At 46.2% G+C, this 16,074-nt stretch overlaps 1 protein-coding gene across 8 annotated transcripts in view; it reads left to right on the top strand.

Moving 5' to 3' along the window:
* Window positions 1–16,074, top strand: part of GALNT13 (polypeptide N-acetylgalactosaminyltransferase 13) — a 63,438-nt gene that overhangs the window by 18,980 nt on the left and 28,384 nt on the right. For all 8 annotated transcript variants that reach the window (XR_014947865.1, XR_014947866.1, XM_015869188.3 and 5 more), the window contains 4 exons: window positions 6,481–6,649; window positions 11,982–12,148; window positions 13,230–13,437; window positions 13,642–13,812. Coding sequence is in view for 6 of the 8 variants with exons in the window: in XM_015869188.3 (XP_015724674.2) it covers window positions 6,481–6,649; window positions 11,982–12,148; window positions 13,230–13,437; window positions 13,642–13,812 (715 nt within the window). In the remaining 2 variants the exon portion in view is untranslated. The remainder of the gene's footprint in view (window positions 1–6,480; window positions 6,650–11,981; window positions 12,149–13,229; window positions 13,438–13,641; window positions 13,813–16,074) is intronic.

A 16,074-nucleotide genomic window follows, 5' to 3' on the forward strand; every position in this document is an offset into this window, starting at 1 on the left:
GATCATACCCATAAGACTGCTGTTGTGGGTCTGGGTCTTTGCTGTGGGGCAGGCAGTGATGCTCTTAGGGACAGCATCCTTGGACGACAGGCACAAACTAACCTGCAGCTCAGTGCTGCCTTGTAATCAGAAAGGATCTACTGCCCAATGAAAAGCTGCTGGTCTCAGCTGGAGAGAAGTGGGTGCTCTCTGGAAGTGCCTTTCCCTCACCAGCAGCTGGAGGGAGGCTTTATCAACCACTGATGGGTAAACTTAAATTAACTTAGTCCCACATTGTTTGCTTGTCTGTTGTTAATCAGGTCCAGGTAGCACCATCTGGTCCCCTAATGAATGGTCTTTTTGCTACCCAAGGTGTAGACAAACCCCTGTCTCTGAGCATGCTGGAGCTAACGGTGAGCAGTTTAAGGAAACCGCAGGCACTGAGTGGGGGTGTAGATGCTGTTTCCCTGCTAGGATATAAAACAAGGAAGAGAAAGTGATGTAGGAGATGCGTCATGTAGGAGGCAGTTGGGTGCTTTATTTCAGCCTCAGGAGCAGGTGGTCCACGTTACTGTCTTCCAAAATAGTAACCCTGGTTACGTTTCAACATAGAAAACAGGTCAAATATAGGGTGTAACTTCAGACTTAGCTTGTTTCAGTGGAGTATTGGAAGGTGTTTTATCATCACTATAGAAAAACTGGAAAAAAAGGTGCTTATCTGGTATCAACATGAGGAAGGTTTTGTGGCTCACGTCGTCATCATGTTTTTCTCTTTGCTCTTCTTGGAAGGAATTAAGGTTCAGATGTGAATGTTTTTCTCCCCAGGAGCGTTATGGCTGTGGGAGGTGGAGCTCCATGCCGTGGTGCTTTCAATTCCCTCCATCTGGTGCCACCTCTCCATGGTTTCTTTCACCATCTTGCCTGCACCAGCTGCCGCAGTGCACCCCCCCTGCATCACCTGCCTGGCTTCCTTAATTGCTGCATTGATTGGAATTAATGGTATTAGTGGGACAGCCGGTGTGTTGCAATAGAAAGGAGAATAAAGTGAAAGAGGGCACAATTATGGGGGCTTCTATCCTTGCTGGAAGTTTTCAGCAGTAAACTGCTCACAAAATGTTGTAAATGGAAAAGAAGGGAATTCCTGCCTGGGATTTGCTCTTCCTACAGAGGAAGAGGTGGCAAAATTTAAGTGAATATTCAAAATGCTTTGTTGCTCATGTGAGTTTATTCATCCTCGCTCCTGCTTAGTGTAATGAATTTCCCAGTCAGTGCCAGTGTCTTAGATGCATGCTGTCAACCTGTCTATCTAGACAGCACCTTTCATTCCCCTTCATCTATTTCAGCAAGTAAAAATGCACAGAGTACTGTAATTAATACATGTGCGTGTAGGGTGCAGATTATTGCAAGGGCGATTAGTTGTGTGTGAGTGCAGAGACCCATTGGCTGTGTCTGCAAGACAGCTCCAAACCTGTTTCCTTTCTCCTTGTCTGTAATTAGAGATGAGGTGGTTTTCTGTCTCTTTGCTCGCTTACTCCTTTGTTAAGCATGGTTTGCTTTGGAAAATATCCTTTACTGTAAGGCTGTCAGTTGGATGAACGGTCACTGACCTTAATACAAAGAATCACAGGGAGGTGTTTATCTATAACTTTTTTTCTCAATTTACAGGGGTTAAATCTAGAACAGGTTGATGTAATTGCAACATTCAGAAGGCCTTACTTGCTAGACCTGTGTCTAGCAAGAGAGCATCCCAAAGGAGGGCTGCAGAGATGGGGAATGGCCCAGAGGACAGGACGTGAGGAGTGGCTGAGGTCCCTTGATTTGTTCAGCGTGGAGCTGAGGAGGCTGAAGGGGCTCCTTGTGGCACCCCACAGCTCCTCGTGAGCAGAGCAGAGGGACAGGTGCTGAACAAACATGGAACTGTAGCAGGATCTTGTTCTGAAGGTATGTGTAAATAAATCCAGGTAGCTCTCAGATGCTTCCTTGTTCACAGGTATGGAAACACAAAGCCTGTTGATGAGACCCTGAGGCAGAGAAGCTCTATGTCCGTAATGATTGGACATTATAAGACCCTCAAACACACTGGACTGCCAGCCAAGGAGGTCAGGGATGCTTTAAGAAAGAAATGAAACTCTTCTTACCTTCATTCCATTCAGTTACTGCCAGCTTAGTGTTACCTTGTGGAAGATTGCTTTTCCTGCCACCATAAATTGTACTTTCACTGCTCTACCCTCAGTGTTTTTTGCTTTGTTTGTAAGGTGAGTTTCTCAGAATGACTGCTGCTGCTTGTGCAGGGCTGGCAGTAGCAGTGTGGTCTGGTGTTTCTCTGGGCAGCATGTGTGGAAATGCTGTAATAGATACTAATGGCAGAAGCTGCAGTCAATTCTGATGCTTTTATTACTGGAAAGCAACTTTTTTGGGTTGTTTTTTAGGATTTGTGGAGCTCTGGTCTTAGAAGACAATGCAAAGCAAATGACCTGTTTAATGATGGTTATGACAACTTAGTGGGATTTGTTGCTGCTGTATAATTAAAACTAGAATTCTTTGTGTTCTGGATTAAGATGAGTCTGAGCAGCAAAAGATGGATCATCCAAATAGCAACGAACTGCGAATTGATCCTGTAGCTTATTGGATTCCGTAGGGAGTTTATAACAAATTACTTGGGCATAAACCAGCAGAATAATATTGAGTGTTAGAGCCACCATGGAGGTGCAATGAAGAAAGAATTACTTGTCTGGGATTCTGAGGGATTGATTTCTTGCGTTGTAGTAGGATATGATGAGAAACTACATAATGCAGGACTGCCTGGGAAGGGCCAGTGCTGGTAGAGGCAGCAGGGCAGGCAGCTCTGCCTGCCTCTCAGATCACACTTAAGTTCCCACTGGTTTTATTTATGTATTCCTCAAATTCCAGTTCCCATCAAAACCGTCTCCTTTGGAGATCTCCAGCAGCCACCTGGATGTGGTCCTGGGCACCTGGATCTGGCTGTCTCCACTGGAGCAGGGTAGGAGCAGATGATCCCTGCCAACCTCAGCCTTTCTGCTCTGCAAAATGAACTTAAGTCATGTTCTCTCAACGCTTTCAGCATGAGTAGAGACACACTGTCACTCACTGGGGTGTTCTTACCATTCACATCTCATCTTCTCCCCCTTTCTGTTTCTAAGATATCAGTGAACACAATGAGTTGGGCAGATGGCAGCTGCACGTGGCTTACACCCCTTAAGCTACTTTCTTCCCTATCACTATCCCAAGATTGACTTTATCCTCACCTAGTTACGTCTAACTTTCCAAACTGTAACACCAGCATTCCTTCAATTTCTTACAAAGCTGGGAGGTTTTCTATTCAAACTGCACATTTCTGGCAGCTGCAGCATGGAGATTTGGGCTGAAGTCCCTCCCTGCAGCCCCCTGCTTGTTTTAAAGCCACCTGAGTGCTGCTGCTGGGGAGCATGAAGGCTGTATCATAGCTGCAGTGAGTATCAGTGCTATTCCAGCTTTCTCCTTAGTGATTTCAACTGATCGATAATATATGAAGAATCATACCAAACATAATAGTTTGGGTCAGAAGGGAACTTAGAGCCCACACAGCCCCTGCTGTGGGCTCCACGTCCCCTGCCAGATAAGGCTGTACTGGGAGAGGGGGATGGGACAGGGATGGCTGTACAGGGACCCTGCTGCCTGTCTGTCTGCAAAGCAGCATCGTTTCACAGCACTGCTGCTGAAAACAGGCACAGGGGCTTAGGCCAAGGCATGTGCAAGGCAAAGAAATGTTTGGAGAGAATACATGGGTGATGAGTCCTTATATCCCCAAGCGTCAGCACGTCTTTGAGCAGCAGTCCATGTGCAGAGCCCTTGCTGAATCCTTAAATAAATTGAATGCTTTCAAATCTATTGAGGTCAGCTTTATTTTTCCTTTCCTTATCTTGAATTCTGTGCTTCATATTCTGTACTCTACCAAAGACCTCAGCGCTTCTGGTAAGCCCTTGTGAGGGGGGCTGTGTTCATTTCCGAAGCAGGCCTGGTTTCTTCTGACAGATGGTGACAAATGTCTGCGGGCAGAATGCTGGATAAATAGCATTTTTATTCTTTGTGGGCATGCTTCGTGTCAGTTCCATTATGCCTTTGTGCACCAGGACGGTCACTGAGGAGATGAGAGTTAATTCTTGTGCTCGGAGTTGAAGCTATTTTTGATGGACACTTTTGAAAAGCACAGCCTCTGAAATCCCATTCAGTGAGTTAACAAACAGAAGCGCTGAATCACTGCTCCTTGCTTGCAGCTCCTGAACACAATTAACTAAAGCATGGCAAGGCACGTATGGATGCCTCCTTGAATGGTGGTCAGTATACACAGCTCCTTGTTGAATCCACGCAGGTGTGACTGCATCCCTCAAGGGCCCAAGTTCTGCAGTTTTTATGTCTTTAGCTCCTGAAAATTCTGCTTCCTCGGCTGGGTCAAGGCAGGAGAATAATCCACTTATTGCATGCCTTGGGTTTCTTGAAAGGCTGTAAAATGTCCATCAAGGCAGGTATGAAATGTGTGCTGTGGGTGTCTTAAGTCCGTTTAACTCTTATTATCATCGAAGATCATAGAATCAGAGAACGTCCTGGGGTGCAAAGGCCCACAGTGCTCATCCAGCTCCAACCCCCTGCTGTGTGCAGGGTCACCAACCAGCAGCCCAGGCTGCCCAGAGCCACATCCAGCCTGGCCTTGAATGCCTGCAGGGATGGGGCATCCACAGCCTCCTTGTAAAACATAGCATAGCGTGATATCGAGGTGCTGCATGAACACTAATTGAAGGCATTGCAGTTTTCCTGTTTGGTGTTAGTATTCTCATTCCACAGCACTGTGGCCATCCTTGCAGCCCTGTTGTGGCTTTGTGCATTTCGAAAGCTTGGGTGATACAACCTGCAAGCTGTGTGTCTTCTCTGCAGACTTGACAAGCTGAGTTTCCTGCAGTTAGCAGAATTAAATGTATTTCTTAGTCATAGCATTGCATGTACTCTGATTGAAATGTAGCCAGGTATCGCTTTGCTTTGAGTAAAGCCGTGAGAGTGGGAAGGCTGATCAGGAAATTCCCAATTAGTTTTGTTATAAAGCTTCACAGCGCTTCTGCTGCCCTGAGCTTTATCTTGATGAACCTCAGCAAACAGCAGAAGCGCGTGGAATTACTTTATGATATCTCAGTTTTACTGCAGGGTGGAGAAATAACTGCAACCTTCAGGAAGACTTGCTGGAAGTTTTCAGGCTGAGATGAGTTTGCAATGCTGTTATGAGGCACTGCTCGTGCTCTGGTGAGCTGGCAGTGATTCCTGCAGCAGTGCAGCACAGCATCCTTGTGGTGTTTGGATGGTACCCTACACACTTTCATTTTCACCCTTCATGATACAGTTTTGTGAGATGGCTTGCTCTGAGAGGCAAACTTCTGTCATAACAATGGCTGTTCTAATCATACTCTGACAGCTTTTTTCCTCACGCCTATTTGCTTTCATGGAAAGCTTCTGATTTCTCCAGAAGAAAACTGTCACTAAGATATTTTCAGCCAAACCCAGAGTACTTCAGCATCCTGAAATAAGCCCATTTCCTGCTGTCTTACTGCCTCAGCAACGTCTCAGCGTGGCTGCCTGCTCCCTGCTGGGCTCTCGTTGGGCACAGATCTTTGGGAAGCAGGGAGCTGCTCCTGCAGGACTGCTGGGGGAAGGATGCAGCCCTCAGCCTTCTCCAGCCAAAAAGAGGCAGAATTTGCTTCCATAGCCACAATTGGCAGCTTGAGGGAACATTTCTTCAAATTCCAGCCTGCAGAGTCTCATAATTCCTCCAAAAATTGATGGTAGAACAGAGTTTAATTACCAGCCATTAGTTCCAAGTACTTTATGTCTGCATTATGCCTTGCATAAATATCCCTTATGAAATGCTCCAAGTGGAATTTAGTTGTGTGGACAGCATGCACTTGTGTGCTGCAGGAGTTGTAGCTTCACATGCAGTGAAAGCAGCACGTTGTGGGTGCGGCATCCAGCAGTGCTTCTGAGCAGAGCAACTAATAGAAATGGATCGCAGAGCACCGGGAAAGTGTTTGCTGCTCAGGTGAAGCATACATTACAACTGCAGGCAGCACCTCCTAGGTAAATTTCTGATGCTCTTCTAGCAAGTGTGTCTGGATGTGTGTTTCTCAGGATGACTGCTTCTGCAGGGCTGGAGGGATGTTTGTTTTTTAAAGGACAGGTTTGTAATGCCACATGCCGTTCGGTTGGGAATAAATTAACAACAAAAGCAGTAAGTCAGAGTGATTTAATTCATGTGTTCTTCAGGTACTTTCAACAGCTGTACAAGTGTTGCCCAGACTTTGTGCTTGCAGGATATCCCAGAGAACCTGGTGCTGGGCTCTGATCCTGGCATGAGTCTCTCAGGAGTATTCGTGTACTGTCAATGTGATTCCAGCTGAAAGCTACAAGTGCTCAAAGACACCCCAGTGTTAAAAGCTGCCCTCCCGCTGTCTTGTGTTGCAGCTGTCATTTCCCGAAACCAAGAAGGACCCGGCGAGATGGGGAAGGCGGTGCTCATCCCAAAAGACGACCAGGAGAAGATGAAAGAGCTGTTTAAAATCAACCAGTTTAACCTTATGGCCAGCGACCTGATTGCTCTGAACAGAAGCTTGCCAGATGTGAGGCTGGATGGGTGAGTGCTGCACGGGGCTCTGCTGCAGGTGGATGGGGCTGTGGCTGCAGTGCATTGCAGGCTGACTGCAGGCAAATCCTCTTTGGGCTCCGGGTGCATTGATGGGCTCTGGGCTTATCTGGGGTTATACACAGCAGCTGCTGTCTGAGCAGGTGAACAAGGCAGTGAGTAGCTAATCTGTGCTCAGGCTCCTGTGCTTGCAGCTGTGAAGTTTTGTGGCTAATGCATTTAGTGTGCAACCTGCTGTACTGCTGGGGACTGGAGTTGAGCTGCAGATGTGCAGGTGGCTGAGCCCAGACCTTGAATGTTATAAATGCAAACTTTTCTTTCAGAGCCAGGGAGTTTTCTTGCAGGACGAGCCCTGCTGCCGGCTGCTGGTAAGCTCAGTAGCACTCAGGCTGTGTCTCTTGCTTCCCACTGCGCCAAGGAATCTCAGCCCATGCCCTGAGTTGCATTGGTAATGGCCAGCCTGAAGACGTTAATCAGTGTCAGGTCTAATTTGAAATAGGTATTGATTAAAATTTATGAACAGTTGATTTCAACACAGAAATGCGTAACTTTCTTTCTAAGCATATTCCCTAGCGAAGGGAAATCTATCTTCAATCTTTTCTGAAAGAATAAGTTGCCAGTGCTATTCCACAAATTGTTAAGCTGTTACAGTCAGATTTCCTTATCATGGAAATTTAGGTTGAAGTCGGCTGTTGCGCTGTGTCTGTGCTTACAAACATGTATCTTCTAGTCAGAAACACCCTCACATAAGAAAAAGCCCTTCGGTGCCTCCAGCCCTGTGCATGGCAGGGAGCATCCAGTTTAGCCCTGAGAAGTAGAGCCAATTATATTGATTTCTGATGGTCACATCTAACCCATTTATCTCGTCTCATCAAGCATTGCCTTATTTCTTCTTCCACCTCAAAGTGGTGGTCACTGAAGCATGTTCAGGTTTTACCTGCTTACAGCTTCCTATCAGTGAAAGCTAACTTGTTTTTAAATATTTTACTGTTATGCACAGAGAAATTCTAAAGCATCCATAAACAAGGAAGGTAGGAGAGAAATTGATCTGTGCTTTCAAGCCAGAAAATGCTTGCAAATGACACATTAGAAATTATTTTGCCTTGTGAGCGTGGAGGGAGAATTACCTCGGGTGACTGCAAGCAGGGAGGAGAGTTGCCTGTAGGTAATGTGCACAACATAGATGTGCTGCTGGAGCACATCTCATAGGTGACCTTTGGGTTGCTCCCAGAGCCCTGTTAGACCAGAGCGTTGCTTTCTTTGGCTTTGGGCTGTTACTGCTTAGTGGAAAATACTGCTCCTCTGATTACTTTGTCACAATGACAGGCAGTTATTTGTGGTCTTGGCACGGAGTGAGCAGTGCAGAGATAAGGATGTTACATGTGTGCCAAGCAGAGCCTGCTCTGTGTGACAGAGCACTGGCACAAGGGGTGGCAATTCAGGTCAGGCACCAGCAGCAAAACACCCACGTGCGGGAGGAGAAGAAAGTGTGAGTGCTCAGCAAGGCTGTGTTTGTACTGCAGGGTTAAATCCAAGTGACTTGATGTTGTTCCTCTGGAAATGGGGGAAACTTCTCTGTACCAAAGGGGCAGAAGTGCTGCTGGAGAGAAGGGAAGGTACGCTGGGCTTGGCATTGCTGTAGGACCAGAGCAGCAGAAATCCCATACTAACTGCAACCAGAACTGAAGGGTCTGCTGTGGGCAGTGGAAGGTTGAGGTTAGCCTGATGGATACGAGGTGAAGAAGATTCAGCAGTGCTATCGTAACAAGTAGCACTGGAAATGGAGCAATACTAACAATGGAAAGGTGTCCAGGAAAGCCTTATCTGCTGAGTTGTGAGCTCTGTTACAGGTTTGTCCTGAATTAAGCTACGTGCCAGGCAATAACTGCTGCTGTGTTCAGGTTTGTGGGGGTACTGATGCTTCCGCTTGGAGTTAAGGTGAAAATCCCTTGAGCTGTCCGCTGGAAGGTTTAGGATGGTGGATGTGCAGTACTGACTGCGGGTTCTTTGCTTTTAATAACGCTGTGTTGTGTTATCGTGGCCTTCCTCGATGTGAAAATAGCTTTGAGCATTCAGTAAACAACTTGGGAAGTGATATTTAAGATCTCAAAGTAGAGTTTGGGGTGGGAAATCCCTGAGGAATGTTTGATATTCAGGGCTATACCTGAAGCTTTATAAACACTGATAGCCGGAGGGATGAGTGAAGGGTTGCTCCTACCAAATGCAAACCTGCTCGTACTCTGTAATGAAACACCGGGAGACAATTTTCATGCATCCTCACATCCTTCATCTGCTGGCTATAAAAACTGATAGGCGCTGGGGCATATTGATGCAATGAAATTCAGCACGACGGTGCGGCTGCAGCCCTGGCGCTCTAAGTGAAATAAATTCCTTTTCAATTATTTTCCATTTGCCTTTTATTTGCATTAATTTCAGTTTTAAAACAGGAACCGGTGCAGTTCAAGTGAACGTATTAAAGCAGGGTTCAAACAGGTGCGTGCTGAAGTGATGAGGCGGGTGGCAGAGGAAGGGTTTGCAGTGGGAGAGGTGACAAATCAAGCCTAACCCAAGTCTCTTGTTTTCTGCAGCTGCTCCAATGGGCTTTTCTCCTGCTCATAACGTTGCACCGTGCATTTCCTTATAGCAGTTTAAATTTCCACACCTCACAGGTCTTATATACAGTACACAGGTGAAAACTGTGTTTCAGGCAGCAGGATTCTCTGAGCACAATATCACTTATGTATAAGTGAAGCATTGCTGACTGTAGGTAGCCAAGTGGTGCTCCAAAGTGCAACTTCTAGAAGACACGTTTAGTATTGCACCAACATCCAGTGTTATGCACCTTTTCTATGTGTTTTGATCTTTATATTCTCTGTAATGCAAAGTAACACTGGGTAATGGCTAAATAATCATCAAAATCCCCCAGCTCATATAAACTGCATCTATTTAACACAGTTCTTTTTGTTCCCTAATGCACCGTATCACAAATACTGCGTAGTAAATTCTATTTACCGGTTACGTTCTCATTTTCCCTCCAAGTGTTTTGCTTTCCTGCACGATTTTCTGCCTTGATTTTCTTTTCTGAGAGCCTCAATGTAATTGTGGAAGAGAAAAATCACAGCACAGCCCTTCATGTTCGTGTAATCTGCACACAGCCAACGGGAAGGATGGTAAATAGTCTCGCTGTTCCCATGTTACTGATCTTAGAAATTGTGTTTTTCCTGCATTTAAACAGCTGTATTTACTTCATGTGTATTTATAAAGTCACAGCTGATGAGTGCAGAAGGAAAACCAGTGTTTCCGAGGAAGCCTTGCCAACGTCAGTGTGTGTCAACAATGACTGTGCACTGCGTGGAGTTTTGGGGTGGTGGAATGACAGTCCTTGCATCTGATGGCTGTGTGAGCAGTGCTTAGCTTTATCTCTCCTTCAGAGCTGGCATAGGACCCAGGGAGCAGCACATTGCCTCCATGGGACATACATGAGCAGGTTGCAAGCGTTAGGTAGCTCATGCAGTTACTGTGTCTTTGTTCACAGTGTTCCTTCTTAGGTGATGCCTTGCTCTTGGGCCTCCCTTTTGCACAACCAGCCCTTAACTTTTGCAGGCGTGTTTCCAGAAAGCTCAAGAAAGTTGAGTTTCTTGTAGAGCTGCTCCTCTGAGAACACCATTCAGATTTGATGACTGCATACTGTAGAGTGGAAGTCAGCATGGAGCCCAGTTTGCCACCCGGAGCAGACTAAATGCTCCTCTGGGTGGGCTGAGCACTGCAGTAATCTACTGAAATACGGATTTAATGCCATAATATAGACAAAGTACACGCATTTACATTTTCTACTGAAATCAAATGACCCAAATTAAGCAAAGTGAATAGATTTAATTTAGTCTCTGATGAGCGGGCCGGATATCAACAAATCCCAGTTCATCGCTTGATGTACCCGAGAAACTATACATAGCCAAGCAGCAGGATGAAATCATTTGGAAATTGAATAATCCTCCCCCAGAGGGGATAATCCCAGCCTGGAAGTGTCTGGGATGCTGAGGGGGCGGATCTGCAGCAGGGCCTGTTGCTGTGAATGGAGCCAGGGCTGCCAGAGAAGGACTTCACACTTGATTTGTCCCTTCCAACTCGGGAGATTGTATGATTCTGTGATCAGAGTTAATGAAAAGCTGCGAACAAGGAGATACCTGCCTCTTTGTGTCCTGGCCTTCAGCTGCTAATGTGGCTGTCTGGACATTTTTGAACAGTCCCATGTAGGAGCTCTCTCCTGATTTCCAAAGTTGTGTCTGTTCTAAATACAGTTCAAGTGATTGTTGTGAATTATGGGACAAGCAGAATTTATGCTAGCTTTGTATGTACCCATTCAGTGTGCCTTGGAAATAAATCAGAATGTCCGCTTTTGGACATACTGTTCTGTTGTGCTTTTGCTCTTTTAGCCACCTCTGTTGCCACGGGTGATCATAGAATCCTTAGAATTGGAGGAGATCTGTAAAGGTCACCTTGTCCATCTCCCCTGCAACAAGCAGGGGTACCACAGCTAAGTCAGGTTGCACAGGGCCTAGTCCAGCATCGCCTTGGAAGTCTCCAGGGATGGGGCATCCACTACATCTCTGGGCAACCTGTGCCGGTGCCTCACCACCCTCACTATAAAAGACTTTTTCCTTAAATCTAACTTAAATCTCTTTCAGCTTGAAGACATTTCCCCTTGTTGTATCACAACAGGCACTGATAGCAAGTAATGAACTTTTTCAGTATGAGCTCTCTAGACGTAAAAGGATCGCTGAAGTTGGAAAGGTGGGATGGTGACCAGCAGACTTGAATGGTCTCCATCCAGATGATGTCAAGGCCATTATATAGCTCTATGTGTGCATATGTTTCTATATGTGTTCATACACACACCTGTGTATGCACAGTTTCTATTTACACCGTACCTTCTGCAGTCAGATCTGGAGTTCAGTGACTATCCTGGGAACCCTGTGACCATTCTGCAGAATGCAGTGATGTTCAGTATTCTGTATTATCCCCTCACCTCGCATTTTAAAAGCTGTGGTCACGATTTCATGTACTTTTTTAATGGCAGTGATTCAGAAGAAGAGATTAAAGTGAGTTTTGTTATAGTGGGTGATGTTTATGAAATAAACCATATGGACAAGCTGGCTTTCTGCAGGGACCAGGATCGTTTGTTTCCCTGGCTCTTAACAGAGAGCTGGAGGAGCTCCTCCTAAAGAATTTGTGCATATGAAGATTCCTTCCGACCTTCCTGTTGGTAGAGCTCATTAGGGCTCTTTGGGATTAACCTTTTATTCTCTCCTGTATTTTTTGGCAGGTGCAAGACCAAAGTGTACCCCAATGAGCTCCCAAACACCAGCGTGGTCATCGTGTTCCACAACGAGGCCTGGAGCACCCTGCTGCGCACTGTGCACAGCGTGGTCTCCCGCTCCCCGCGCCGCCTGCTCGCCGAGATCATCCTGGTGGACGATGCCAGTGAGAGGGGTGGGTGCTGCAGAGAACCATTAGTGCTCCTTTGTGCTGTGCTTCATCACTGTGTGTTGCTGCAGAAGGCAGGATCCCCTCCCCCATCTCTCTTTTGGTCTCTCTTTCGCTGCAGTCCCAAATGGGATCATATTCCATAAATGGGATGAATGGGGTGATGAGCAGTTTTCCCCGGTGCAGCCAAATGCAATATCCAGTTGCAGCCGTTCAGTGCAAGGAGGGTACAAGCCAAGCCATCCGTTCTGCTTCATGTAGCACTAACTTCACTCCAGTTACTGTCCTGCTTTTCCCTGCTTCAGAAAACATACAGGCTTGTTATTTCTCTGGGCCCAAAGGCTGAGAAAAGCTTTAGCCCAGGCAACTACACTTTAAGAGCAACAAATGTAGTAGTCCTAGAGGTCCAAAATGGTGCAGCTTATAAAAAATGGCTGTAGCCATATTAAGCCATATACAAAAGGTGTAATCACCTTACACTGAATACTGATTGCTGATTTATTACTGGGGAACAGACTGTGACTTACTTGAAGATCCTTTTATCCCTGTGATGTTTTCCCAAGGTGCTCAGGTTGATGTGTGCACTCATGTATGTGTGCTTTGTTGCTGCACTGAGCTGAGTTCCAGTGTGAGCCTCTGTAGCTCTGCTCTTGCTCTTCAGAAACACTCAGCATGTGTTAGGAAAAGTTTCCTGCATGGTGGCAGTGTTGGCTCCTGGCTGGGCAGAGCATGGCATGTATGTTCTGCAGTTGCATTTCGAGCCCTCAGGAGTTGCTGAACCTGTCTGTAACAGAACTATAAATGCTTGGGACCTTAAAGATCATCAAACCATAGAATGGTTGGGTTGCAAGGGACCTTAAAGATCATAGAGCCATAGAAGGCTTGGAATAGACCATAAAGGCCATAGAACGGATGGGTTGGGTTGAAAGGGATGTCACAGCCCCAGATGTGGGCTGGCTGCTCCCTCTCTCAGGCTGCACAGGGCCCATCCATGGGCTGCTCAGGGCAACAGAGCCAGACCCTCAGCACCCTCAAAAAATGTTTCTTTATTGTTTGTTGTTTTTTTCTTCCCCGCTGACTCTGGCAGAATTTCTGAAGGCCTCGTTGGAGAACTACGTGAAGAAGCTGGAGGTCCCAGTGAAGATCCTCCGGATGGAGCAGCGGTCGGGGCTGATCCGTGCACGGCTGCGGGGGGCGGCAGCTGCCCGGGGGCAGGTGATCACCTTCCTGGATGCACACTGTGAGTGCACCCGTGGCTGGCTGGAGCCACTGCTGGCCAGGATCCGGGAGGACAGGTGAGAGGGGCCTGGGGGACAGCAGATCCTTGCAGCATCAGCTGGGGCTCTGGAACTTCCTGGGTTCCAGTTTGTGCCGTGTCCTGTTGCAGGGCACTGCTGAGCAGAGCTTTCCTGCAGAGGAGCCACAGACTTAAAACAACAGAGGGATCTGAACAACAATTTTGTTTGCAAGTGCCTTTTTCATTTTTTTTTTCCTTACAGGAGGACTGTCGTGTGCCCAATCATTGATGTGATCAGTGATGACACGTTTGAGTACATGGCTGGGTCAGATATGACTTATGGAGGGTTCAACTGGAAGCTGAACTTCCGCTGGTACCCTGTGCCCCAGAGGGAGATGGACAGGAGGAAGGGGGACAGGACCTTGCCTGTAAGGTAAGGGGGGGGTGGAAATGGAGGATTGGGGTGTTTGGCTTTGCTGTAGGTAGATAATAATACTGAAGGTTTTGCTGTAGTATTGGAGAATAAATGCCGGATAGCTCTGGCAGAGAACACCAACATCTACCACATCCTTAATGCTGTTATGTAACTATCAGATAACTATCAGAGCTGAGAAAACTCCATCAATACTTGCTTTAGACCATTCAATAATACAGAATAATACCTCCTTTCTAAGTATTGAGCTTCCTTCTGTGTTTGTTATCAGCAAGTAGCCTTGTTGAACTTGTTTGCAGACATTGCTGTGCTCATGATTTAAAACAAATCTTAGAACGTATTTCTGAAATGCAAAATTGTGGCCACTTAATCCAGGCATTTGGTTATGGTGTGCACTTCTTAAAATACATACTTATTGCCTATAAAAAAACAGTGATGACAGTGCACACCCAGTCCGACATAAGAACATATTCTCTGAGTCAGAGGAACTCAGAGTTCCTCTGAGTCTTCCTGACCTCCTCCTCCTTATTGCTGAAACCAAAGTCTGTAACAAAACCTCAAGAAAAGTACTAAATGAAGTCGAAACGGAGCAGATTGAATGCATCATTTACATTAGATGTAGAATTACTTGCCTTGGGTTATTTGCTCAGCTCTAATAGCTTCTGGCAGGTTCATGAGGACTGAAAGAAAAACTAAAAAAAAAAAGGAAGAAAAAGGAAAAAAGACCAACTTTTCTAAGTGGATGTAATGGTTTCAAACCTGTCTAAGAGGTGTGATGAAGTGGAAAGAATTCAGTCCTGCAAACCCCTGACTGTGGGCGGCAGGCAGATCAGGAGGGAAGGCAGCTCAGGGGGTGGCATTTCCCAGCAGAGCTTTACAGGTTTTGCAGGTAAGGCAGAGGGTGGGCACAGAAAAGCTTTTCAGATCTACTCAAACCAACAGTAGCCAAAATCTGTCACTTTAATCCTTTCCGAGTCAGAGAAGTGCTGGATGTTTTACATCTCTTTCTCATCTCTGGAACCACCTTGCTTTCCAGTTCCTTACCCAGTTAAACCTGAAGTGTCTATTAGGTTCATAGCATTAATTGTTGTAATGAGCTGCACGGCCTCATGCTGTGCTGGCTGGCACTGCTGGCTGCTCCCCCAGCACCCTTGGCTTTGCTCCATCCCTCCTGTGCTGACACAGGAAGCTCTGAAAGGTGGGCAAGAAGGAAGCAGTACTTAAGGTTAATCCAGAATCATACACGTAACTGACTCCTGGAGTTATTAAAACAAAGCAGCTTTTCATCCTTTCCTCTCTAGCTTGTAGCTGGTGATTGCCTGGTGTTTTGGGAGCACTTCAGGTGAAGATGGGTGTTAGTGAAGGGTCAGAAGTTAATGAACAATGCAGTCCTCTAATTATCCCTGTAACAAGTACTTGAGAGGGAGTCGGTGTCTGCAGGGCTGGTGTAATTGGGCTGCCTGGGATGCAAGCTGTGCCCTTTCTGAACAGGCAGTGGAGACTTTTTGGTCAAAACCAGCATGTGAGATTTCTCCTGGAAACACTGGCAGCTGGTGGACAATGAGCAGGGGTGTAACAGCCTTCATATGGGAAATGACGTTTAATAGGTCATCGGCTGCTTTCAGTGCTGGCCTCTATCTGGAAATGCTTATCAAAAGCAATCCAAGAGTTTGTGGCAGTAAATGAGCCTTGAGGTGTCAGGATCACAAAAGTGAACTCTGCATCCAGCGAGAAAAAGTGGAATATTTCAGTTGAGTTCAGAAGGGTTTTAGCAAATGCTGCTCCTTGTCTGTTGTAAGGACGAGAGGCTGAAGATAAGCAAAGTCCAACCCCACAGCAGCCATTTGGGAGCAAGCTGCTGACTTCATCTTATTTGCATTGCCTTGCCCGTTCTGTAACATTATTTCAGTCTCGTGAAGATTGAATATGTGTGCATTCATCTTTTTTTCGTTGCAGTCAATAGAATAAGCGCAGAATACATAAAGATCAGTGACTTATGTGCTCGTGTGTGTAATGTAATCATTGCACTCAAATCCTGCGTTTTATTACACTAAAAAGCCATGTAATCAGAAAAAGTGTTTTACTCCAATTTTTACCTTTTGTAATAACAGCGATAAATTCCTACTGTGACTTTTTAGATTTAAGACCATAATGCAGATTAGCCATTATCAGTTTGTAAGTGCAGTGAGGACGTGGCACTGCCCAGAGCTGTGGTGCCCCATCCCTGGAGGTGCCCCAGGCCATGGATGGGCCCTGGGCAGC

This window comes from Coturnix japonica, chromosome 7, assembly GCF_054131305.1.
Source record: "Coturnix japonica strain WE chromosome 7, WE-NBRP24, whole genome shotgun sequence".
NCBI classification, from domain to species: domain Eukaryota; kingdom Metazoa; phylum Chordata; class Aves; order Galliformes; family Phasianidae; genus Coturnix; species Coturnix japonica.